Source organism: Mustela putorius, unplaced genomic scaffold, assembly GCF_011764305.1.
Source record: "Mustela putorius furo isolate JIRA1106 unplaced genomic scaffold, ASM1176430v1.1 tig00003913_pilon_pilon_pilon, whole genome shotgun sequence".
Taxonomy (NCBI): domain Eukaryota; kingdom Metazoa; phylum Chordata; class Mammalia; order Carnivora; family Mustelidae; genus Mustela; species Mustela putorius.
In genome coordinates, this window is record NW_025422060.1 from 4,908,303 (window position 1) to 4,935,081 (window position 26,779).

Sequence of the window (26,779 nt, forward strand, 5' to 3'; positions counted from 1 at the left end):
ATTTTTTAATGTTTTACCTTTTGTCAAGTGGGCTTCCATTTGGGACATTTGAGATCTGTGATAAAAAATATTAAATTTCACTAAGCATGTACAACAAATGTTTTTACTAAATTATCTAGAAAAATATTCAAAAACAGGCTTTTAAATATGATAATTTTATAAGATTAAGGTATCAAAAAAGCTAAGAAATGATCATACCTGGCACTGGAGGAAACACTGTAGAATATGAACTACTACCAAAATTATATTTCTTAATGAGTGCAAAGAGGGCTTTATATTGATAGTAAATAAACATTATTTTAAACATATGTACTACATAATTATTTAATTTTTTCAGTATTCTTTTTGAAGTATTTATAATTCAAATGCCAAGAGAATATACTAAAATAGTGGTATTAACACACAGTATACTTACATGATAGTATTTTTTTTTAATTTAAAAAAATTGTAAAATTATATCGAGAATGCATGCTCAAATTATACTTACTGAGGTGTGTGATCAAAAATAAAAGAAACCAATGACCTCAAGAGTATGATTTTATTAATAACTTATATCCCTTGGGAAGATAACATGTCTTTCTATAGCATAATGAGGATTCTAGATTTTATCCCAGGCCTGAATTTTACCTAACTCAGTTTCCTTCATACAGAGATTAGTTAGCTTTATCTTTACTCACCTGTGTCAAAGATTTCCGATGTTCAACAAACTAATTTTCTTTTCTTAAGGCACATTATCGGTCTATATCTCTAAGCTCCTCCTACAGTTAAATGTGATAAATTAATTATGAGAGAAAGTGGTGTGTACCACACTTCCAGCTGGGTCAGTGAAAACTGACTCATATTTGGTTTTCTATCTTCTTCTCTAGTAGCTGGATTTCTATGCCCAATGTGGCCCAGAACGTCAATGTCAAATGGCAAAAACTCCATATGCCAGTATACCTGAATGACTGTGTCGAGCAGGACTCCCTAACACAAACATAGACTCTGAACTTCCTGGAAATATTTACATGAGGAAATAATTTTCTATTGTATGTGAGCCATTACACGTTCTGGGCCTACAAGTGACAAGAGTTAGCCTATATGTTAAGAAATATAACACCATGGGTTTTCATATGGACTACACAGATAACTAGATATAACTGAAGGAAGATAAAACCTAATATTCACATAGTGCTTCATGATATTCAAAAGCATTTGATAAACACTATCTCATTTTACTCTACCATGTTTATAAAGTATTATCAAACTCCTATAACTAAGGGTTTCAGCTCCTGACATATAGGAATGATAATAGGTCTTACCCTAACCTCTAATTTAAAAAAAACTCCTATTCCAATAAGCAACTTTAAAAACAGATACAAAAACAAAGAAGAACTACTTCTCACATATGTCATTAAGATACACATATGACAGACCTTTTGTGTAATGTAACCTAATGTCCAGTAGTAAGACTTCTAAATATTTTTCTTTCACTCTTTTTAAATTTTAAGTTTGGATCACCAGTAGCACAGGGTGATAACCTGGTTTCCCTATGAAGCCAGGCCCAAGAATACTGGGAGCATACCACCTCATTTGAGAAAACCCTCTCTTGATATTAGAAATATCACAACTCCACAGCCAAACGAAGCATTGTAATGCCTAAGACAGTTATATCAGCAAAAAAAAAAAAAAAAAAAAGAAAAGAAATATATTTATAGTTATAATATATAGGTAAGACCTTATGAATTATAGGATCAATACAAAGCAGTTCTTTTCTTTCTGACCACTGAAGACCAAACTGCTTCACCTTAGCATTCAATTCAATGGTTTTCACAATCAATCTACTTGAAGGTAGTCTCCAAAATAACTTCCAGTGATCCCTGTTTCATGGCATTCATGCCTGTTGTATTTCCCTCTGCTGTGTTTGGACTGGCCCTGGTGACTACTTCCACTTCTAATGAAATGGCAAAAGTGATAGGATATCACTTCTGAGAGTAGATTCTAGCTTCCTCCCTCCCTCCCTGATGCTTTCCCTCCTTTTCTCCCTGTTTCTGCCCTTGCTTCCATGTTGTAAGTGGCTTTATGGAAAGGGCCTCCCTGGCAAGGAACTGATGTCTCCAAGCAATATCCAGCAAATATCTGAGGCCCAACAAGAGTTATATGAGTATATACTGAGCCCAGAAGTATATCCTCCTCCAGTTAGGTGTTGAGACAAATGCAGCCAAGGCCGACATTGACACTGATAATCTGATTTTATGACTTCAACTACTGCCCAACTCTTGTTTTTCTTTAACAATTATAGTTCTGTGACTCAGATAGGATTAGATTCTTCACCAGACTCCAGAACACCCATCCAGGACCTCAATTTTTGCACATTTTTAAGCCTTTGTTTTCACTCATGGCTGACTGATTGAGGATCCATTGGTGAGTTCAACTCCTAAACCACTGTTCTATGCAAATGTCCACTGAAGCTAGTAGGGACAGATTTTTATTCTTAAGATTCTGAGTATACTCCAAAATCTGGTTAGGTTAGCGATTCAAAGAGGCCCATGTACACAAAAGTTTATAGCAGCAATGTCCACAATAATCAAACTATGGAAAGAGCCAGCCTCCATTTGTAAGAGGCTAATCTCTAAAGAACATAAGCTATGCTTGAGTCCCAGGTTTTCTGTTTAAGTATAAAGGTACCATTAGTTAAGAACGTGGGAGCTTTTCAATTGATTGAAAACCTTTGAAACCTCTCTCTGCCCATTACTAATGCTTCTCCTTCCTCTTTTTATCACCTTCAATCTCTAGTAATGTTGTCTTGAATCCTTTCGTAGGTCCCTCCTTAACCACTAACCTCCCTCATCCTTCTGCCTACCCTGCCAGACTTTCCCTTTCCCACTTGAGTCCCTCAGTTCCCTATAGTCACTTAAACATTAAACCCCCATACTCCCTATGAAGAGACTCAACAGAGTCAGAGCACCAACAGCAACCATTTCAGACTGAAATGAGAGAAAGATACTATTTGGAAAAAAAAAAGAATTTTTTTTTAAAAAAATTAGCATTCTGTTCACTTGATGAGGCAGATAGCCACTAGACCTCTTCTTGGTCACTCACCTAAAACTCAGTCCACATCTCCATGAGATTACATATCAAGGGGCGCCTGGGTGGCTCAGGGGATTAAGTCTCTGCCTTTGACTAAAGTCTTGATCTCAGGGTCCTGGGTCCCACACTGGGCTCTGTGCTCAGCAGGGAGCCTGCTTCCCCCTCCCCCTCTGCCTCTCTGCCTACTTGTGATCTCTCTTTTTCTGTCAAATAAATAAATAAATAAAATCTTTAAAAATAGAAATAAAAAATCAAAGCAAAAAAAGTCTCCTCCAGAAATATTGACAAACATGTAATCTCAGCTTATGCTAGTTGCCAGAAACACAATTCAAATAAAAATATAAAGTGAGCACTGGGTGTGGTGCAAAAACAATGAATACTGTTATGCTGAAAAGAAATAAAAAAATATTTTAAAAAATGGATTGCTTCAAAGTCACAGGATACAAAACTGATGCATAAAAGTCTACTGCATTTCTATACACTAATCATGAAGTGGCAGAAAGAGAAATCAAGGAAATCAATCCTGTTTACAATTGCATCAAAAACCATAAGATAGGGGCGCCTGGGTGGCCCAGAGGGTTAAAGCCTCTGAGTAAAATCTCGGGTCATAATCCCAGGGATCCCTGGGATCGAGCCCTGTGGCGGGCTCTCTGCTCAGTGGGGAGGCTGCTTCCCTTCCTCTCTCTCTACCTGCCTCTCTGCCTACTTGTGATCTCTGTCTGTTAAATAAATAAAATCTTAAAAAAAAAAAAAGATATCTAGGAATAAACCTAACCAGGCAGGTAAAAGATCTGTATTCTGAAAACTATAAAAAAAGTATGAAAGAAATTGAGAAACACAAAAAGAAATGGGAAAACATTCCATGCTTATGGACTGGAAGAACAAATATTGTTCAAATGTATATGCCATCCAAAGCAATCTATACATTCAACATAATCCCTATGAAAATACCACCAGAATTTTTCAGAGAGCTGGAACAAACAATCCTAAAATCTGTAAAATCTGAAAAGACCCCAAATAGCTAGAGGGATGTTGAAAAAGAAAACCAAAGCTGGTGGCATTACAATGCCACACTTCAAGCTCTAGTACAAAGCTGTGATCATCAAGACAAAATGGTACTGGCACAGAAAGAGACACATAGATCAATGGACCAAAATAGAGAACGCAGAAATGGATCATCAACTCTACAGTCAGCTAATCTTTGACAAAGCAGGAAAGAATACCCAATGGAAAAAAGATAGTCTCTTAAAAAAAGGTGTTGGGGAAATTGGACAGCCACATGCAGAAGAATGAAATGGGACCATTTCCTTATACCATACTAAAAAATAAATTCAAAATGGATGAAAGACCTAAATGAGAGAAAGAAAACCATCAAAATCCTAGGGAAGAACACAGCTAGCAACTTTTCTGACCTCAGCCACAGAAACTTCTTCCTGAACACCTCTCCAAAGGCATGGGGGAAAAAAAGGAAAAATGAACTGTTAGGACTTCATCAGGATAAAAAGTCTCCTCACAGAGAAGGAAAAAAACGAACAAAACTAAAAGGTAACCTATGGAATGGGAGGAGATATTCACAAATGACATATCAGATAAAGGGCTACTATACAAACTCTATAAAGAACTTATCAAACTCACCACCCAAAAAACAAATAATCCAGTCAAGAAATGGGTGGAAGACATAAGTGGACATTTCTCCAAAGAAGAAACACAAATGGCTAACAGACACATGAAAAAATACTCAGTATCACTCAGCATCAGGGAAATACAAATCAAAATCACAATGAAACCACTTCACACCAGTCAGAATGGCTAAAGGAAACAACTCAGGAAGCAATCAGATGTTGGTGAGGATGTGGAGAAAGGGGAATCCTCTTACACAGTTAGTAGGAATGCAAACTCGTGCAGCCACTCTGGGAAACAGTATGGAGTTTCCTCAAAAAAGTCAAAACCAGAACTACCCTACAAACCAGCAATTGAACCACTAAATATTTATCCAAAGGATACAAACATAGTGATTCAAAGAGGCCCATGTACCCAAAAGTTTATAGCAGCAATGTCCACAATAATCAAACTATGGAAAGAGCCCAGATATCCATTGACAGATGAATGGGTAAAGAAGATATGGGGTGTGTGTGTGTGTGTACACATTATATATATATATATATATATGTGTGTGTGTACACACACACACACATACACATATATAATGGAATATTATTCAGCCATCAAAAAGAATGAAATCTTGCTATCTGCGATAATGTGGATGGCACTAGAGGATATTAGGTGAAGCAAAATAAGTCAGAAAGACAAATACCATATGATTTCACTCATATGTGGAATTTAAGAAACAAAAAAGAGGAACATAGAGGAAGAGAAGGAAAAATAATACAAGATAAAAACAGAAAAAAACAGAGGGAGGCAAACCAAAAGAGACTCTTAATTATATGGAAAAACTGAGGGTTGCTGGAGGGGAGATGTGTAGGGGTTAGGGTAGTTGAACAATAAGGAGGGTATTTGATGTAATCAGTAGTGGGTACTATATGCAAATGATGAATCACTAAATTCTATCCTGAAACTAATAATACACCACATGTCAAGTAAATTGAATTTAAATTTTAAAAATGAATTGCTTCATACATGCCAAACACAGCAGCTTAAAAAAAAGAGGAATGAACCATATGTTTAATTGTTTAGCTCCTTTGCATCTGTGATATATGTGATACTTACCTGATTTATTAGCAAGAAAAATAGTAAAATGAGGACTAGCTTTGACTTCCGATATAATTTTCATGAGCAATTCAAGCATAATAGTTAAAAATAATTAAATAGATAAAAATGGAATAAAAGTTTAAAAGTAAACTTTTCAACAATAATTATATTTCATAACATAGCTACTTAAAAAGTTTTAAAAATATTTTTGGTAATGTGAAACTTTAAAAAGCTATACTAAGTTACATAATTGTCATTGATGAGCTAGATCATTTCCAAGTAAGATAAAATATTGAAACATTAATTGCCAAACACAAGTTGAATGAATTTTTAAAAGAAAAAGTGGTGCAAAAAGAATCTTAGGAAGGGAAATTTATGTATGACCAAGTTAGGTAATATTGGAATGGATTTATTTATATTTTTTAAGGCGCATTAATATCAAAAGTACATTAGTACAAAACTAGGATTCTATTTTGTCCCTGTTGAAAGGACAGTTTTCTTGGACTGATGATCTCTTGGTAACAGATTATGAAAGGTTTTTCTTTATCTCTTCAGGCATCTGCCTAAAAAACAATAATCCGTGTTGTATCAAAATAATTTCCTGTACTTCATATTGTCCTTATCAAGTATTGAATCACTTAAGAAAATTAAATCTCAATATTGAAAAGCTACGGGTTTTTTTTTTAACAATCAAGTAACCTTCTATATTTACCTTTGAAATATTTTATTGTTACATTTGTTAAATAACTAAATAAACTGTGATCCTGTTTTGTCAAATATTCAGACCTTTTAATGTTTAGCAACATCCCCAAATCAAATGCTAAATGAAGTCTTTTGACCTCAAACTATTTTTAAAACTTCCCAGAGGGTCCCTGGAAAATCTCAAAAGGATGTCTTTCACCTTGTAAAAGAGAGGTTTAATTATATTTATGCAGTATATTAAACCATGTGGAAAATACTGTCAAATAAGATAAACCATCATAAGTTATGTATGTATGGCTACATGTTACTAATATAAGTATTCCAGAAATTGTCTGAAGTTCTTGAAAATTTTCAGTACCTTCACTGTCTGCTTATTATGTTAAAATATTTTATGTCATAGAAAAATATCCTTGTCAATTCCACTGCAATGAATTCTCAACAGATTTTTATCTTGACCATTCTGTCATTTATCATTCACAGACAGTTATTGTTTTACTTTCATTCTTTTCTGAAAGTGTTTATAATCAGCTACAGGTGAGAATGCACCATGATGATGGTACCACTTGAGTGACTTTGAGACCATGCTACTGGACTAATAAGAATTTCAGTAACTAATAAAGAAACTAATGGATTCATAAAACTGCTAACACAAGATCAAGTAGAACAAGAACTGAACTAATAAGAAAGGGCTGAATAAACTAATGAGGATGATTAATTTTTTCGATGACCCTTTGAAACATAGCTGCTTCCTGATTTTTTTTTTTCAGATTTAAGGAAATATTCTTCTCTATTGTCTTAAGCTATCTATAACTTGCAGCAGTTTGATAAAGTATACTTTGGGAACAAAGATTGAATTACTTTTTCTCTCTAATCTAAACCCTCTAAATTTGGAAACTCTTTTTAGTATTCTTATTTCTATGGCAACATAGTTATTTGCATAAGTAAAATAGGAATCTGTTCTCTATGAAATAGAACACAATTGGGAACATTGGTTATATTACCAAGAATTTGACTGCTGGGTCACATTTGAGAATGATGTAAAAAATCAGATATGGCCAGGCTGCCTTAAGGAACTAAGGTTGATTTTATGGAGCCAATAAAGCCTCCTTCAAAAATCTGCCCAGTATCTTTCTTATATGGTTTCTGACCATACAGATGAGCAAGGAAAGCTCCTTCCTGGCAGGCTCAGGAATCTCAGGATATCTTGGAGACCTCTAGAAAAGAGGAATTCATCCAAGTCTATAGATATTGTCTTGGAACGCAGTTTTATACTGAGATCTCTTTTCTCCTACTTCAATAGACTTAAATAAAAACTGTTTTTGGCTTCCTAGCCTCAAGAAGTTTCTAAAAGTCCAACCTACAATTTCTTATGAAAAATTCCAGCAAAGCAAACACAAATGACCTATGTGGTCAGTTACTATTCTTGCTGCACTTGTATAAATGATCAAGTCAATTTTAATGAGAGGATTTATATTACAAATGAATCTTTCTTACTTTATCTTTGCTGGAACTGGTAAGGATCACAGATAAATTATGTTTAAATGAAAAACATACCATTGTGGGTGTTTAATTTTAGTCCTATTCATTGTTTTTAAGTCTTTATTATCCACCTATGAACTACACTAAATCCAGAACTCTAGTTTCCTCTACCTGGTTACAACTTTTCAAGTTAATGTTTCAATTTTTCTGCCTTTTGACTTAAAATCACTGAGAACAAGAACTGCCCTTTCCCTGAAGGTCTCCAAGCTGAAGCTGGAAGGCTCCATAAACTTCAAGAAAATCATCATGACAGATTCATGATAGATCATGAATGAGTAGCCTTATTGCCTGCTGATTGTGTGGGCCTCTTAGAAAGTTCACTGGAATACCCAATGCCATCTCCAAAGATATTCAAATCACAATATCTAGAAATCTTCTTGACTGGCCTCCCTCTAGATTCAGAAACTGAGTTTTTTAACTATTAATCTTTTTTTTGCTTTCATAGAAACTTTTGCCATTACATGCTTGACTTCTAGCACCACCAAGCAAATAGCCTCTACCACCAAGCCCCAACAGATGATTCAGCTAGTCTGTAATGAACAAAAAGTGACCAAGTAAGAAATGGGCTTAAGAACATCACTTCTTTCTTTGAACATGATAGGGGGTTGATAAAGATTCTTTGCTTGACCAAACTTTTAGGTTCTTGAAACTTCCCCTAAGTCCATTTGTGCACTTCCTTTTAAAATCCAGGTTTAGTAAGAACCCTGGTAAGTCAATTTAGCAACAGTGCCCCATTCTCCATGATTGATCTTCCTTCCCCAGGTGATAGCTGATCACCTTTTAAAAAAATATATTATTTAGTTAGTTAGTTAGTTATTTGACACAGAGAGAGAGAGAGAGAGAGAGCGAGCGAGCCCAGCAGAAGGAGTGGGAGAGGGAGAAGCAGGCTCCTACTGAGCAGGGAGCCTGACACAGGGCTAAATCCTAGGACCCTGGGATCACGACCTAAGCCAAAGACATTCAGTTAACTGAGCCACACAGGTACCCCTATAGATGATCAGTCTTGCCTACCATCAGCAAAGATCCTATTAGGGCAGTTCAGCAAGAATCTTCCTTTCACCCCCAATGTTGCCCTTACTAATTTCCATTGACCATCAACCTACTCTTTGGCTATAAATTTCTACTTCCCCATGGTGTACTAGGAATTGAACGCAGTTTTATACTGAGATCTCTTTTCTCCTACTTCAATAGACTTAAATAAAAACTGTTTTTACACTTGACTGCCTAGCTCTGACTTTTCTTTGATAACTGTCTGATTGCAACTTTGTGAAAGACCATGAACTAGAGGACCTAGCTAAACCTTCTTTTTGGATTTCTGACTCACAGATACTGTGAAATAATACATGTTTGTTGTCTAAGCCCCTAAGTTTTGGAGTAATTTATTACATACCAAAAGATAACACACGGGCCCCTGGGTGGCTCAATGGGTTAAAGCCTCTGCCTTCAGCTCAGGTCATGGTCTCAGTTCATTTTAGGACATGATGAATTCTAGCTGCTGTGGACCATTCTAGAAGGTAAATTAAGTTGTTTGAAAGATAATAGGCCTGGAAATTAGGTGATATCTGGGTTAGAGAAATAAGATTTATTTGGCACTGAAAGCCATAAAAGTACATAAGCGTGCTCTGAAAGAGAGAAAACTCAGAGAAACACCACAGTTAAAGAATGGACAGCACAAAACACAGTACCAGAAAAATATATAGGGAACAAAATAATTATTCTGTCTCTAAATCAAAATGCAGACTACATTAAAAAGAAATAAATGGTCAGGGGGAACCTGGGGGGCTCAGTGGGTTAAGGCTCTGCCTTTGGCTCAGGTCATGATCCCAGGGTCCTAGGATCAAGCTCCACATCAAGCTCCTTGCTCAGCAAAGAACTTGCTTCTCCCTCTCCCTTTGCCTACTACTCCCCCTGTTTATGCTTGCTCTCTTTGTCAAATAAGTAAATAAACAAATAAAGAAAAGAGAAGAAAAAGAAAAAAGAAAGGAAAAAGGAAAAGAAAAGAAAAAGAAATGGTTGCGGTGTCTGGGTGGCTCAGTCAGTTAAGCATCTGCCTTCTACACAGGTCATGATCCCAGGGTCCTGAGACTGAGTCCCACATTAGGCTCCCTGCTCAGTGAGGAGTCTGCTTCTCCTTCTCCATCTGCCCCTTGCCCTGCTACTGCTCACTCTCTCTCTCTCTCGTTCGCTCTCTCTCAAATAAATAAATAAATCCTTAAAAAAAAAAAAGAAATCATCAAACATGATCAAATACTACTAAGAGAGTAAGTGGGATAAGAGTATAAAGCATCCTTCAGAATAAGATCAAGTAGATTTGTTGTGACCTTGGCAAAAATAGTTTTAATATAGTGCTTGGGGAAAAAAGATTAGAGTTAAATGGAGAATTACAATAAGAATATAGAGACAGTGAGTTTGAATAACTTCTAGTCCATCAAAAACTTCAGTAATGATTTCTGTTTCAAAAGCACCCAGTATTTAATAAGGATTGTTAAACTGAATAAATAAGAAGAGAGGTGTGTGTTAATCCATTTATAATACCACTGAAAGCAAAAATCACTTGCCCAGGTTGAAGATGACAAAGTTACCTGGTAAAATGCTTTGGATAATGAAGTTGCTCTTTCAAATTCATTACTCCTTATTTTTTTTAAGATTATTTATTAATTTATTTGGCAGAGAGAGAGAGAGAGATCACAAGTAGGCAGAGAGGCAGGCAGAAGGAAAGGGGGAAGCAGTCTCCCCACTGCGCAGAGTGCCCGATATGGGACTCGATCCCAGGATCCCAAGATCACAACCCAAGCCAAAGGCAGAGGCTTAACCCACTGAGCCATCCAGGTGCCCCCAAATTCATCTTACTTTTTAACTTAATGTTTTCTATTTAACTTGTCATATATAACAGCCTTATTTTGGATTTAGGGGGAAAATCCTGGGAAATAAAAAAACACTAAGCCTATTAACAAAGTTAGGTTTCAAATGCAGCCACAGAGAAAAGCAAGGAAGATATCCTGACGTGATTTTGAAGCCAGAAAGACCTCGGTCTGAAGTCTAATTCGACGTTACTATGATGCTGCATAGTTAATTTTTAGGCTCCAGTTTCATCTTCAAAATCAGGATGTTGATAGCTATCTTACTTATTTCTTACTGTGTAAATGATTAGCATCTATTACTTATTCTGTATATGACTAGCACATATACATAAAATCACCAGCATATTTTATAATGATAGAGGATATAAAGTGACCAGCACATTTTAAATTGTGTTGCCACACTTTATCTTTGCCTTAAGCCAGTTCACAGAAATCTGGATTTCTAAAAACTTTGCTTTTGTATTCAATCTAGCACAAAAAAAACCCAAAAACCAAAAAAACTCTACTAACCTTAATAATTTCCTTTTCACCAAGAGCAATTTTTTCATTTTTTATTTTTTCAAGAAGAAGCTGACACAATTTGCAATTAAAATTATATATAATGGGTTAAATATGCGTTGGGGATTAAGGAGCGTGCTTGTGATGAGCACCGGGTGTTACATGTAAGAGCTGAATCACTACATTGTATGCCTGATATTAACATTACACTGTATGTTAACTGGAATTTAAATAAAAACAAAAAATTATATTTAAAAAACATTAAAATAAGGAAAAATTACTGGGTGATGATAGTCTCCTTTAAAAAAGTTAGAGTATTGGCTTTTAATTTTACTTTATTATTATTATATGCTACTTTACTATGCTATCTCTACTACAAACTCTTATTCTGAAAACAAAAAGGAAGGACACTAAAGAATATAAAATACTATTAAAGAAATAAGAGACCTGATAAGACCTATCCTGCTAGAACAAGGACAAGCAAAATAATATTCTCAACCATTTTGCTTTACTTCTTTAACTCTTCCCATTACTTGTCAATAAAGTTGCTTATGTATACACTGTTATTTTCTTCCAAGGCATAGATTAATAAATCTGAATGTTCAAGAAAGAGCTTCTGAATCCACTGTGTAACACAAACAAAAATACATTTTTTCAAGAAATTTTCCTCACAAATAGCTACCCTTGTAGTGAGCAAAGCATAACATACGTACTTAAACAAATCTCTGTGTTGTACACGAGAAACTAATACAGTGTGTGAACTGCACTAAGTAAAAAAATAAATTTAAAAATGTTTTCCCATGGTTTTGCATTTATATTTACTTTTATTAATTTATAGTAAAATATCTTTGGTCTAGGAACTCCTATTTTTTCTAGCTCTCAAATCTCAGGTGTTTATATCATCATTCAAAACCAATACATATCTAATTTATAAATTTGTATTGAAGAAAATGAATTGCTATAACTAAAGTTACCTTTAGCAAGACAAACAGTCTAAGCAAAGAAACAGGGCATAGAAATTTTTTTAAAATAATATATACAAATGAAGTAAACAACAATATAAAAGATAATCTTACAGCAAAGATCACTGTTTTTCTGTCTTCTACTCTATTTCCGTAATTTCCTTACCTGTAGATGTTCTTGGAGTTTAGAACTTGTCTTTTGTCCACCTGAATCTGTAACTACTGATTTCTTTGTTCCTCTCTCCAATGGTATATCTTTTGAATCTTCAACTTTTATTTTACTAATACCCATTTCCATTTTTGTCTTGGTCTTCCCTTCACTTTTAAGTGATTCTTTCCCTTGATTTAGGAAATAGTCAAGTTGATGCTTAGCTCTTTCAGCTTCCTATTTTTAAAAAAGTAATGATTTATCAAGATTTATGTGTGACTTTTTTGGTCAATATTACAACTTTCAAGAAGAAGACTATGTTCATGTCCACATTATTTCTCAGCTTTATTTTTACTAAATTGGAAGAAGCTAATTAAACCACTGATATAATCCAAAGTTTAATCCATAGGTTAAAATTAAAAACAGTGAAGAAATGCCTTCCACTTTGAGGGCTATTTTTATATCCCAGGAATATCCCCTATTATTTTTTTAAAGCTCTAATTATTATAGAGGCATAATAAAAGTGAATAAAAGATATACATCAAAAAAGGGGATAGAATGCAACCAGGGTAATTAATATGTATAATATCAAATAATTTTAAAAATGTGGAAAATAATTTATTTCTCCAGAATATAAGGTCTTTAAATGCCACCTTTAATAATTTTTTATTTAGATCAACAAAAATAAAGTTCACAAATAATCTTACCACAAACAGAAAACTCACTGTTAACATTTGATATATATCCTTTCTCATTACTTCTAAATATAATTAGTGCATATATGTATTTTTAAAATTTTTATCTATACTATCCTACTATACATACATGATATGCTTTTTACTAAATAAAGTCATAGATATGTTCCAATGACAATAAATGTACATCTAAATCTGAATAGAAAATAGAAGTACATTTAATAGTATACTTTTATTTTGCAAATTTCTTACTAAAGACATATTGGTAATTTTAAAATATTGGTATTAAAATTTTTTATATTATACATACCTGTACAAAATCTCTGTACATTCTTTTCTTCTTTATGATAAACTTTAGTAACTGCAATGATTCACTGAAAAGCCTATGTTGTCCCAAAACTTTTGCTATATATTTTCTAGAGAAGTATTAATTCATGGTAATAAAATTATATAAAAGAGTACTTAGTTCAGGATATAGCCACAAATATTAGATATTTCTGCTCCAAAAATTTTTACTGAAATGGCAGGTAAAAAAAAAAATCTATTCCACTGTTATTTTAAAGTTGCATTTATCTGATAACTAGTGAGGTTGAATATATTCATATGCATTTATTGCCCTTATGTGTTTCTAAGTTATGACCTGCCTGTTTGTATCTATTTGGGGGAATATTTGGTGGAAGGGCATTCATATTTTTTTTTAAAGATTTTATTTATTTATTTGACAGAGAGAAATCACAAGTAGATGGAGAGGCAGGCAGAGAGAGAGAGAGAGGGAAGCAGGCTCCCTGCTGAGCAGAGAGCCCAATGCGGGACTCGATCCCAGGACCCCGAGATCATGACCTGAGCCGAAGGCAGCGGCTTAACCCACTGAGCCACCCAGGCGCCCCGGGCATTCATATTTTTTATAGATTTGTAGAAGATCTTCATATAAAACATTCTGTTAAGAATTTGCATTTATGTTTATATCTCACAGATCTTTTATCATACAATAGTTTTAAATTAATAATAACCAAATATATTGCAATATTCCTTTGCAGTATGATGCTTAGAAAATCTTGCTCTAGCCAAGACCATGTCTGTTACCCAGAGTTTCTTCTATAACATTTTCATACTCCATTTATTAATTTTGGATCTTAAATCATTCTGCAACCTATTTTGATATATGTCACAAACTATTGCATGAGAACTACTTATTCATAGCAGTTTATTTTTTGTGACTGTTTTGTCTTTCTATAAAAAAGTTTCAACAACTAAAACTGTAATATACTAAATTATTACATTCCTTTGAATCTGTCTCTGGATTTTTTTATTCAGCATTAAGTCCAGAACCACATTGCTTTAGTTATTATAGTGTAACATTACACATTATCTTTGAACCACCAAATCCTTATCATTCTTTTGTATTTTAACCAGTTTCTTATCTCAATATATCTTTTGTCTTCCTGATAATTGTCAAACTCAAAAATAATTCTGTTTATATCCAGAAATAAACTCCTTTAAATCTATATATCAATTTGGAAGATACTGAAAACTGAAATATTTATAATACTGAACCTTCAAAATCAAAAATATAAATTTCTATTTCTTCACTATTCATCTATATCCCTCAGTAAACTATGTTTTTCTTCATTAAAAAAAATTATTTTTTGTTAAATATGCTTCTCTAGCATTATAAATAGAATCATCCCTACACACGAAAAAATGCTCAATATTGCTTGACATCAGGGAAAAACAAATCAAAACCACAAAGAGATACCACCTCATACCAGGCAGAATCGTAAAAATAAACAAGTCAGGAAACAAGAAATGTTAGCAAGGATACAGAGAAAGGGGAACTGTCTTACATCATTAGTTCAAGTTGGTGCAGCCTCTCTGGAAAATAGTATGGAGTTTCCTCAAAAAAGTTAAAAAAAAAAAAAAAAAGAGCTACTCTAAAACCCAGCAATTGCACTACTAGGTATTTACCCAAAGGATACAAAGGTAGTGATCCAAAGGGGCACCTGCACCCCAATGTTTATAGCATCAATGTCCACAACCCAAACTATGAAAAGAACCCAGATGTCCATTGACAGATGAGTGGGTAGGAATATGTAGTATATATAGACAATGGAATATTGCCTAGTCATCAAAAAGGATGAAATCATACCATTTACAATGACATGGATGGAACTGGACGGTATTATGCTAAGTGAAATAAGTCAGTCAGAGGGGCGCCTGGGTGGCTTAGTGGGTTAAGCCGCTGCCTTCGGCTCAGGTCGTGATCTCAGGGTCCTGGGGTCGAGCCCTGCATCGGGCTCTCTGCTCAGCAGGGAGCCTGCTTCCTTCTCTCTCTCTGCCTGCCTCTCTGCCTACTTGTGATCTCTCTGTGTCAAATAAATAAATAAAATCTTTAAAAAAAAAAAAGATTTAAAATTTAAGTCAGTCAGAGAAAGACAATTATCATATGGTTTCACTCATATATCATAGAGGAAGGGAGGGAAAAATAAAATAAGATGAAATCAGAGACAGACAAACCATAAGAGACTCTTAACTATAGGGAAAAAACTGATGGTTGTTGGAAGGGAAGTGGGGGGGAGATGGGGTAAATGGGTGATAGGCGTTAAGGAGGCACTTGATGGAATGAGCACTGGGTGTTATATGCAACAGATGAATGATTAAAGTCTACATCTGTAAATAATGGTATACTATATATTAACTAAATGAATTTAAATAAAATAAGTAAAATAAATAAATAAGTAAATAAATAGAATCCTCTCCAATATTGTTTCTAAATGGTTGTTTTGGATAAAAAGGAAGGCTATTGCTTTTTTTTGCTTTTCTTTTAATTTTAACTCCAGTGTATTTAATACACACTGTTACAAATGGTGATATACCATATATTACTCAGTGCCCATCAAGATAAGTGCATTTTTGTCTTGCTAATTTTGGCCATTCTAACTGGTGTAAAGTGATATCTCAATGTGGTTTTAATTTGAATCTCCCTGATGGCTAGTGATGATGAACATTTTTTCATGTGTCTGATAGCCATTTGTATGTCTTCATTGGAGAAGTGTCTGTTCATATCTTCTGCCCATTTTTTGAAGAGATTTTGCTGAGTAAAATAAGTCAAACAGAGAGAGTCAATTATCATATGGTTTCACTTATTTGTGGAGCATAACAAATAGCATGGAGGACATGGGGAGTTAGAGAGGAAGAGGGAGTTGGGGGAAAATGGAAGGGGAGGTGAACCATGAGAGACTATGGACTCTGAAAAACAATCTGAGGGGTTTGAAGTGGCGGGGAGGTGGGAGGTTGGAGTACCAGGTGATGGTTATTGTAGAGGGCACGGATTGCATGGAGCACTGGGTGTGGTGCAAAAATACTGAATACTGAATAATGAATATGCTGAAAATAAATAATAAATAAATTTTAAAAATAATAAAATTTTTAAAAATGGTTAAAAATTTAAAAAGAAAAGATAAGTGCATTCTTTTCTTAAATTTTAATTTGCACTTTTTTTTATGTTATGTTAGTCACCATATAGCACATCATTAGTTTTTGATATAGTGTTCTATGATTCATTGTTTTCCTATAACACCCTGTGCTCCATGCAATCCATGCCCTCCTTAATACCCATCATCAGGCTCACCCCACCCCCCTCCCTGCTAAAACCCTGTTTGCTTCCCAGAGTCCATAATCCCTCATGGTTCATCTCTTACTCTGATTTCTCCCCCTTCATTTTTCCGTTCCTTCTCTTAATGCCCTCCATGCTATTCCTTATGTTTCACAAATAAGTGAAATCATGATAATTTACTTTCTCGGTTTGACTTATTTCACTTAGCATAATTTCCTCCAGTCCCATCCATGTTGATGCAAACTTGGGTATTCATTCTTTTTGATGGCTGAGTAATACTCCACTGTGTATATGGATCACATCTTCTTTACCCGTTTGTCTTTTGAAGGGCATCTTAGCTCTTTCCAGAGTTTGGCTACTGTGGGTATTGCTGCTGTGAACACTGGGATACACGTGGTAAGTGTACTCTTAATCCCTTTCAAATATTTCACCCATCTTCCCACCCACCTCACCTCTGGTAATCAAATGTTTGCTCTCTAAAGGTAAGAGTTTGTTTCTTCTTGTTTCTTGTTTCTCTCTCTCTCTCTCTCTTTTTTTTTTCTTTTTTTAAAGTTGATTTGAGAGAGAAAGCACAAGTGGAGGGAAGAGGCAAAGGGAAAGTGAGAAGCAGGCTCCCCACTGAGTAGAGCCTGACATGGGTCTGAACACAGGGTCCTGGGATGAAGACCTGAGCTGAAGGCTCCTACTTAACTGACTGAGCCACCCAGATGTTCCTGTTTGTTTTGTTTCTTAAATTCCACATGTGAGTGAAATCATACAGTAACTGTCTTTGATGGCCTTATTTTGCTTAGCATTAGACTTTCTATTTCCATCCACATTGTTGTAAATGAAAAGATTGTGTTCTTGTTTATGGCTGAATAATATATATATATTTATACATAACATATATGTAACATATATTATGTAATATATATGAAACATACATATATACATAACATATATTATGTAACATATACATATATGTAACACATATGAATATATAACATATATGTATATATTATATAATATCTCTCTCTATATATATAATATATTATATATAGAGAGAGATGTATCTGTAGATATCTCTCTCTATATATATATATATAAAACATCTTCTTGATCAACGGACATTTGGGATGCTTCCATAGTTTGGCTATTGTAAATAATGCTACAATAAACATAGAGGTTCTCATATCCCTTTGGATTCCTGTTTTTGTATTCTTTGGTTAAAATACCCAGTAGTGTGATTCCTGGATCATACAGTAGTTCTATTTTTAATATTTTGAGGAACAGCAATACTGTCTTCCATAGTGGCTGCACCAGTTTGCATTCCCATCAACAGTGAGGGCACCAGGGTTCCATTTTCTACACATCTTCACCAATATTTGATGTATCTTGAGGTTTTTATTTTAGCCATTCTGACAGGGATGAGGTGGTATCTCATTGTGATTCTGATTTGCATCTCCCTGATGATGGGTGATCTTGAATATGTTCTAATGTGCCTGTTGGCAATCTAGATGTCTTCTATAGAGAAATGACTGTTCATGTCTCCTGCCCATTTTTATTTTTTTTATTTAATGTCAGTTAGCCAAGGTATAGTACATCGTTTGTTTTTGATATAATGTTCAATGATTCATTAGTTGAATATAATACCCAGTACTCATGATATCATGAGCCCTCTTTAATTCCCATCAACTGGTTACCCCATCTTCTCCACCCACCTCCCTTCCAGCAACTCTCAGTTTCTGAGAGTCAAGAGTCTCATATGGTTTGTCTCCCTCAATGATTTCTTCCCATTCAGTTTTCCCTCTCTTCCCCTATGGTCCTCTGCACTCTTTCTTATGTTCCACATATGAGTGAAACCATATGATAACTGTCTTTCTCTGATTGACTTATTTCACTTAGAATACCCTCCAGTTCCATCCATGTCAATGCAAATGTTACATATTCATGCTTTCTGATGGCTGAGTAATATACCATTGTATATATGAACCACATCTTCTTTAGCCATTGAAGTACCTCTCGGCTCCTTCCACAGCTTAGCTATTGTGGACATTGTTGCTACAAACATTGGGGTGCAGGTACCCCTACAGATGACTACGTTTGTATCCGTTGGGTAAACATGTAGTAATGTAATTGCTGGGTCATAGGGTACCTCTATTTTTAATTTCTTGAGGAATCTCCATACTGTTTTCCAAAATGGCTGTACCACCTTGCATTCTCACCAACAGTGTAAGAGGGTCCCCTTTCTCCACATCCTCATCAACATTTGGTGTTTCCTGTCTTTTAATTTTTTGCCATTCTAACTGGTGTGAGTTGGTATCTCATTGTGGTTTTGATTTGTATTCCCTGATGGCCAGTGATGCTGAACATTTTTTCATGTGTCTGTTAGCCATTTGTATGTCTTCTTTGGAGAACTGTCTGTTCATGTCTTCTGCCCATTTCTTGACTGGATTACTTGATTTTGGGTGTTGAGTTCTTTATAGATCTTGGATATGAGCCCTTTAGCTGTAATGTCATTTGCATTCCCATTCCATGGGTCACTTCTTAGTTTTGTTGACTGTTCCTTTGCTGTGCAGAAGCTTTTCATCTTGAGGAAGTCCCAAAAGTTCATTTTTGCTTTTGTTTTCCTTGCCTTTAGAAACATGTCTTGCAAGAATTTGCTGTGGTCGATGTGGAAGAAGTTAATGCCTGTGTTCTCCTCCAGGATTTTGATGGATTCCTGTCTCACACTGAGGTCTTTCATCCATTTTGAGTTTATCTTTGTATATGTTGTAAGAGAATGGTCCAGTTTCATTCTTCTGCATGTGGCTGTCTAATTTTCCCAGCTCCATTTACTGAAGAAACTGTCTTTTTTTCCATTGGATGTTCTTTCCTGCTCTGTTGAAGATTAGTTGACCATAGAGTTGAGAGTTAATTGTCTTGCTGCATTTAAGATTTTTTTCTTTATCACTATATTTTGTAAATTTAATTATAATATGTCAGGGATGCCCGGGTGGCTCAGTGGGTTAAGCCGCTGCCTTCAGCTCAGGTCATGATCCTAGGTCCTGGGATCGAGTCCCACATCAGGCTCCTTGCTTGGCGGGGAGCCTGCTTCTCTCTCTGCCTCTGCCTGCCACTCTGCCTGCTTGTGCACACACTCTCTTGCTGACAAATAAATAAATAAAATCTTTTAAAAAATATATATCTTGGTATCAGCCTTTTGTTGATTTTGATGGGAGTTTTCTATGTCTCCTAGATCTGTGTGTCTGTTTTCTTCCCTAGATTATTGAAGTTTTAAGTGATTATTTCTTCAAATACATTTTCTGTTCCAGTTTCTCTCATCTTCTTCTAGGACTCCTTTAATACAACTGTTGTAACCTTTGATGGAGTTACTGAGTTCCCCAAGTCTATTCTCATGTTGCATAATTCTCTCTTTTTTTCAGCATTATAGCTTTCCTTTATTTTGCCATCGATGTCATTAATTTATCCCTCTGCATCTTCCAGTCTGATATTCATTGCATCAAGGATCTTTCTAACCTTCTTTTTTGTACTTTTCATCTCTGATTAATACTTTAACTCTTTTATCTCTGTGGTAAGGGTCTCACCCTAGTGAATAGCCTAATGATCCCTGCTTTATATTCTCCATCAGGCATGTTATTTATATCTGCTTCACTTAGATGTCTGGCCACAAATTTATCTTCTTTCATTTGGGATAAATTCCTCTGTCTTCTCATTTTTTCTAAGACTCTGCCTTCTTCTGTGTGTTGGAAAAGCCATTTATGTTTCCCTCTCTTGACCTAAAAGTAATGGCCTTATGAAGAAGAAGTCATGTACTGCTCAGGGCCTAGAGCTTCAGGGAGTGTCTACAGTGTGTTGCTTGTCTTCTGCTCTTATATTCTGTCTGCTCTATCCTTCAAGTCAGTCATTGCAGAGGATTTCTTTGCCTGCTGTTGGCAGTGTTTAGTGCCTGGCCTAAATGTGGGGAGTTTTAATTAGGTGTATTCTGATATGTTTGGGAAATGAGATCTATCACCACCTCCATGGGAACTGAGGCCCTGCAAAACTCTCTGATTGGCAGATGTGATGTAAGCTGGTGTTTGTGCTGGTCTTCTGGAGGATGCACCAACTGCACAGGACTGAGGTAAGCACTACTGAGAAGGGCAGTTTCACTGGAGTACAGGGGAATAGGGCTTAGGGTAAGCAAGCAAGGCCACCAGTGTCCACACTGCATTACTTCCTGTGGGTGGCTCTGTGTTTATGCTGAGGGGTGGGGCATGGAACTGGTAACCAGCTTTGTTCCCAGAGAGGTGTCTCAGTGAGTACTACCTCTCAGGAACATGCTCTGAGAAAAGCAAATAATGTCCCCACTGTATGCCCCAAGAACTCTTCAGATCACTGTTTCCATACTGTATGTTCCCAATTATTTTTGCCTGCCTTCCCTCCAAGAACACTACACTGCCTTCAGGGCTCTATCCTAGCCAAGTTTGTTGACCTTTAAAAATTTAGGCTTGAAGCCATGCTGGCTGCAAGAACTCATAAAATTCAGCACCCGCCCCCTTCTATTCCAAGCCAATTACTTTGCGGAGACATTCTCCTTGTACATTCCACTACATGCTCCTCTCTCCTGCCATTCTCGATGACCACAGCTGTGTTCCCTCTGCCACAGCCAAGATCCATTTCTCCCCTAAACCACATCTCTGTACTTCCTAACTTCTTTGATGTGGCCTCTTCCTGTAGTTGTCAGTCTTCAGGTTGGTTTCTGTGATATTTAGGATGATTTGATAGTTACCTCGTTATAATCATGGAATGAGGTGAGTTTAGGGTCCTCATATTCTGCCATATCTTCTTCTCTCCTGCTACTTTAAATTTTTTTTTTCTTTATCAGTAAGTTTTTCATTATGATTACCATGTATCTTGGTGTGGACCTCCTTAGGTTGATTTTGTTGGAAGAATCTCTGCTTTCTGGATCTGGATATCTGTTTCTTTTCCCAGATTAGGAATGTTTTCAGCTATTATTTCTTCAAATAAATTTTTTGCCCCCTTTTGTCTGTCCTTCTGGGGTATCTATACTGTGAATATTATTATGCTTGATGAAGACACAGATTTCCTTAAGTCTTTCTCATTTTGCATATATTTTTTTCTCTCACTGACTTTGCTTGAATACTTTCTATTAGCCTGTCTTCCAGGTTATTAATTTATTCCTCTGCTTCCCCTAGCCTGCTCTTTATTCCATCACGTATATTTTTAATTTCAATTATCATGTTGTTGGTCTCTGCTTGATTCTTTTTAATCTTTTTGTTAAGGGCCTCGCTAATATCTTCCACTCTTTTCTCAAGTCCAGCAAGTATTATAATTATTACTTTAAATTCTCTATCAGGTATAACACTTATATCTGTTTTGCTTAGGTCTCTTGATATGATTTTGTCCTATTCTTTAATTTGGAACATGTTCTTCTGTCTCTTCATTTTGCCTAAGCCTCTCTGTTTCTGTGTTTTAGGAAAGTTAGCTACATCTACATCTCCTGTTCTTAAAAATGACCTTATAAAGAAGAGGTACTGTAGTGCCTCAGTGCAGCATCCCCTGTTCCAAGGAACTGATGCTCATGGGGTGTCTTGTATGTGTGCTGAATATGCCCTGATGTGTCCTAGTCACTTTTTTCTTCAGTCATCTGCAGAGACTCTCTGCCTATTGCTGACAGTATTTGCTCCTTAGTAGAGCACACTTTATAAGGTGCACACTAGTCTAATTGTGAAATGAGACCTGTGGCAGTGGACCAGTGCTGTGTGGGTAAAGCACACAATTTTAACAGGATTGTAGCTTGGGCTTCCATAGGGCTTGCCACCACTGCCAGGACCAGGAGCACCAAAATGAGTACACCAAGAGAGGAGGTATTAGTGAAGTTTGCATGGGTCTTCTGGGGAAAGGGATCCCCAGATCCAGGGATCTGGGACTGAGGCAAATGGGAAGTTTTGGTCTACTGAAGGGTGAGAGTGTGGGGCTTAGTGTAATCAAGTTAAGTACTGAATATTGGCATCATGCTGGTTCCTACAGGTAGCCTTATGTTTATGCTAGAAGGTGGGGAAGGGAGATGGCACCTACTATTTCCTTTGCTCCTGGAGGGATTTCCCTTTGATTCCCACCACTCTGAGAAGGGCTCTGAGATGAGTAAATAATTCTCCCTCCCATATACTCCATGCATTTTTCAAACTGCTGCTACTATGCTATACCTCCACAAACTATTTATTGTGTTGTCATTAAAGACAGAGCCCAGCTTCCTAATATGCTCTGGGCTCTCTTGGAGCCAGCCTGCTAGTTTTTAAAATTCCAGGCTTGAAGTCATGTTACTTTTAAGAACTCAAATTTTGGACACTCTTGCTTTCAAACTCAAATATTACAGAGATTCATCTTCTCCATGCAAGTTCCCCAAAGTAGCAGTCTCTCTTCCCTCTTTTCACCCACAGTGTCCCTTCCTCCGAGGAACAGTCCCACATAAATGTTTAGTTCCCCACCATGTCCTCACCCTGCCCTACCCTCTTCAGTGTGGCCTCTTCTCTATGTTTACTTGTGGAGTTTCTTCTGTCAGCCTTTAGGTTGTTTTCTGGATTACTTACACTGATACGAGTGTCATCTGGCTATATCTGTAGGATGAGGTGTGCTTAGAGTCCTCCTATTCTGCCATTTTCCCAGCCTCCTTACATTGCTTTTTTTAAATGTATTTTGTCCTCAGCCACATTTCAGAATTATATCATTAACAAATTTGTGTATTATCTTGTATTTTTTCAAAGGAAAATAAAAATAAAAATAATTATACTTTTGTCTATCCATTTATGAAAATGTTTGTAGTTTTTTTCATTTCTTTACTCATTTAACAAGAATTTCATAAAGAATTATAAATACCAATATCCTAGTTTAACTGAGTTGAGCTGCAATGAGGGCATTATTGTCCACATAACAGTGCCTCAGTTTGAAATAGATTTATTTTTTTGATTAAGGAAGTTTATTTTTCTTTCTAGTTTATTGTTTTGAATAAGAATGAAAATTAAATTTTATTAATATATTGCTAGTACATAAAATGAATGCACTTTAAATCTGGAATATTAGTATAATACATAGACCTATTAGTTTTCAAGGTCAAAATTATTCATTTAACAGTTGTTTACAGATATTTCCTTCACTTGTTGACAATTTTAAAAGAACATAATGTAATTTACCTGGAAAGCCTGTTTCAGTTGTTCCTGAAGGACTTTGTTCTCAGTTTCCAGAGCATGTGCTACTTTCTATGTTATAATATAAGAGGGAAATTGCATTCATTTTAGTATTTGTTTCTATAAATTTATTGTTACAATTATTATCTTTCTAAAATACACATAAAGCCAAGATGATGACTGGAACATACACATTTACTTCCACATTTCTCAGAAATAATGGTGGATAATTTCTGCAGCTGTCATTTCCTATCGATTTTCTACAGGAAAACTGACTTCAATATGATAAATTATTACCACAATAAATTAAATATTTCATTTTTCCCCTTTTCTCTAGACCTGAAATATTTAAATACAAACATTTCAAATTTTATCAAAAGAAGAAACTCTACTCTTAGCAGAAAATAAACATAGTTCTGACTTTGTGAGAATGAATGGATTCTGTTACACATGAAATGTCTCAGCAATTCTCCATCAGATAAGAGACAGTTGAATAATCATATCAAATTCCCCAGCTCTGTTTCTGGTACAGGAGGGTAAGTTCCTACTGGACAGACCCAGCCACACATAAAAACTACAAACCCTAAGCAAAATACAAATATCAACACTAAATAACAACAAAGAATAGATAGATTCTTGAGAGAAAGTGATGCTTGGAAGAAGAGTCCTAGGTAAGATTCTCGTTTCCTGGCTTCTAGTCTGAGGGCAATCCTACCTGAGCCAGACAGGGCATCTAATAGCTGATTAAAACAACAACAACAAGAGTTTTTACGAACCAGAAGAAAGAAATCAGGGCAACGGCATCACTGAAAAACTTAGGGGAAGTCACACAAAGAAGAGAGAATGACAGAAGGAGACCCAAATTCTGTATAAACCCTTACCAAACTTCCCCCAAGCCCTGAACCACATATACCTATGGAAGACTCTAAGCAACCTTCCAAAACCTAAAAGAACTGAAATGCAATTTAAGTGGTTGCCTAAACACAGAATTTTCATTTTGCATCCAATAATGTTAAGTATATTAATGGAAAACAAACAAAAATCAGACTAACCATATAGTAGGATATAACAGAATATAGTAGAAGAATATAGTAGAATCCAGAGTTTGAATGACATGATATTCCCAATATTCAGAACACAATTTACAATTACTTGACATTTAAAAAAACAGCAAAATGAGACTTACTCATAAGATAAAAACAATCTACAGTGATCCCAAGATAGATTGAATTTTAAAGTTAGTGTATAAGAATTTTAAAGCAACTATTATAATAATACCCAAAGTAAGGGAAAATAATGATGGAAATAATAAAAATTCCAGCAGATTAGTATGACCTATAAAAAATAGCCAATGTAGGTGTGCCCGGGTGGCTCAGTTGGTTAAGCGACTGCTTTCAGCTCAGGTCATGATCCTGGAATCCCAGGATCGAGTCCCACATCAGGCTCCCTGCTCAGCAGGGAGTCTGCCCTCCCTCTCACCCTCTCCCCTCTCATTCTCTCTCTCTCTCTCTAAGTAATAAATAAAACCTTTAAAAAATAGCCAATGTAAATTATGGTAGAGAAAAATACAGTATCTGAATTTTAAAAATTTAAAGGATGACCATAGAAGCAAATTGGATAGGACAGTGGAAAGAGTTAGACCCATTTGAAGATATATCAGTAAAAAATACTTATCTAAAGACATGAGAACAAATATCTTAAAAATGAAGAGAGACTGAGGAGCAATTGTGATACTATGAAATATCTAACATGTAATTGCATTCTCACAGGAAAAGGGAGAAAGAAAGTAATAGAAAAAGTGGTTGAAAAAGTATCTGAAAATTTCTCAAATTTGGTGAAATTTCCATACTCGAGATGCTCAGCAGACCCAAGTTGATGTATGTAAAAAAAAAAAAAAATCATGCCTACACACCTCAGAGCGAAATGTTGAGAACCAAGTAAAAGGAGAAAGTCTTTTTTTTTTTTTTTAAGAATTTGTTTATTTATTTAAGAGAGACACAGTGAAAGAGGGAACACAAGCAGGGGGAGTGGGAGAGGGAGAAGCATGCTTCCTGCTGAGCAGGGAGCCTGATGCGGGGCTCCATCCCAGGACCTGGTCTCGTGACCTGAGCTGAACGCAGATGCTTAATGAATGAGTCACCCAGGTGCTCCTAAAAGGAGAAAGTCTTAAAAGTAGACAAAGAGAATGCCAAATTACACAGAGAAAAATACTGATTTGAATGATTGCTTCTCATCAGAAAAATATGAAGTTTAAATGAAAATGGAAAACCATCTTCAAAGTGTAGAGTAAATGTGTCTCTTCTGAAAGTGTTATGTCAAGAAACAAAAGAAAGCTCTAAATCTATATTTTTGTTCTTACTGAAATTTGAGAGGACACAGCATCAATGAAAACAAAAAAAGGTAACAATGAGGACAAAAACAAGCCTTCTAGCTACTGTTCAAGGGATCTCTATATAGGACTATAATGTACCAAGGAAACTCACATTCATAAATGGGCACAGAAATATAATAAGCCATCTACTGGGACTAAGTAACTTCAGAGAAGAAAAAGAAGTTGAACAAACCACAAAGGTATCCCCACTAAGGCAGACCTAAAGGGACAGACAGAAAATAACTGTAAAAGAACAAAATTCAGAAAGCTCTGATGGATGCAATTATAGCCATAAATTAAGATCCACTGAGATTATTTTTTAAACAAGGCTTTGAACTTAAAATGTCAAGAGGGAAGACACTATTAGACTTCATGGTAAGATGACAGAGTAGGAGGATCCTAACCTCACCTCACCACACAGAAACAGTGCAAATAACCCAGAAAAA

At 35.6% G+C, this 26,779-nt stretch overlaps 1 protein-coding gene across 1 annotated transcript in view; it reads right to left on the reverse strand.

Moving 5' to 3' along the window:
• The window catches only part of CCDC7 (coiled-coil domain containing 7), a 467,373-nt gene that overhangs the window by 332,567 nt on the left and 108,027 nt on the right, over positions 1-26,779 (reverse strand). Inside the window, exons 16-18 of the mRNA XM_045069128.1 lie at positions 23,969-24,034; positions 12,507-12,725; positions 18-55 (exon numbers count right to left, since the gene is read on the reverse strand). Of these exons, the coding sequence (XP_044925063.1) occupies positions 18-55; positions 12,507-12,725; positions 23,969-24,034 (323 nt within the window). The remainder of the gene's footprint in view (positions 1-17; positions 56-12,506; positions 12,726-23,968; positions 24,035-26,779) is intronic.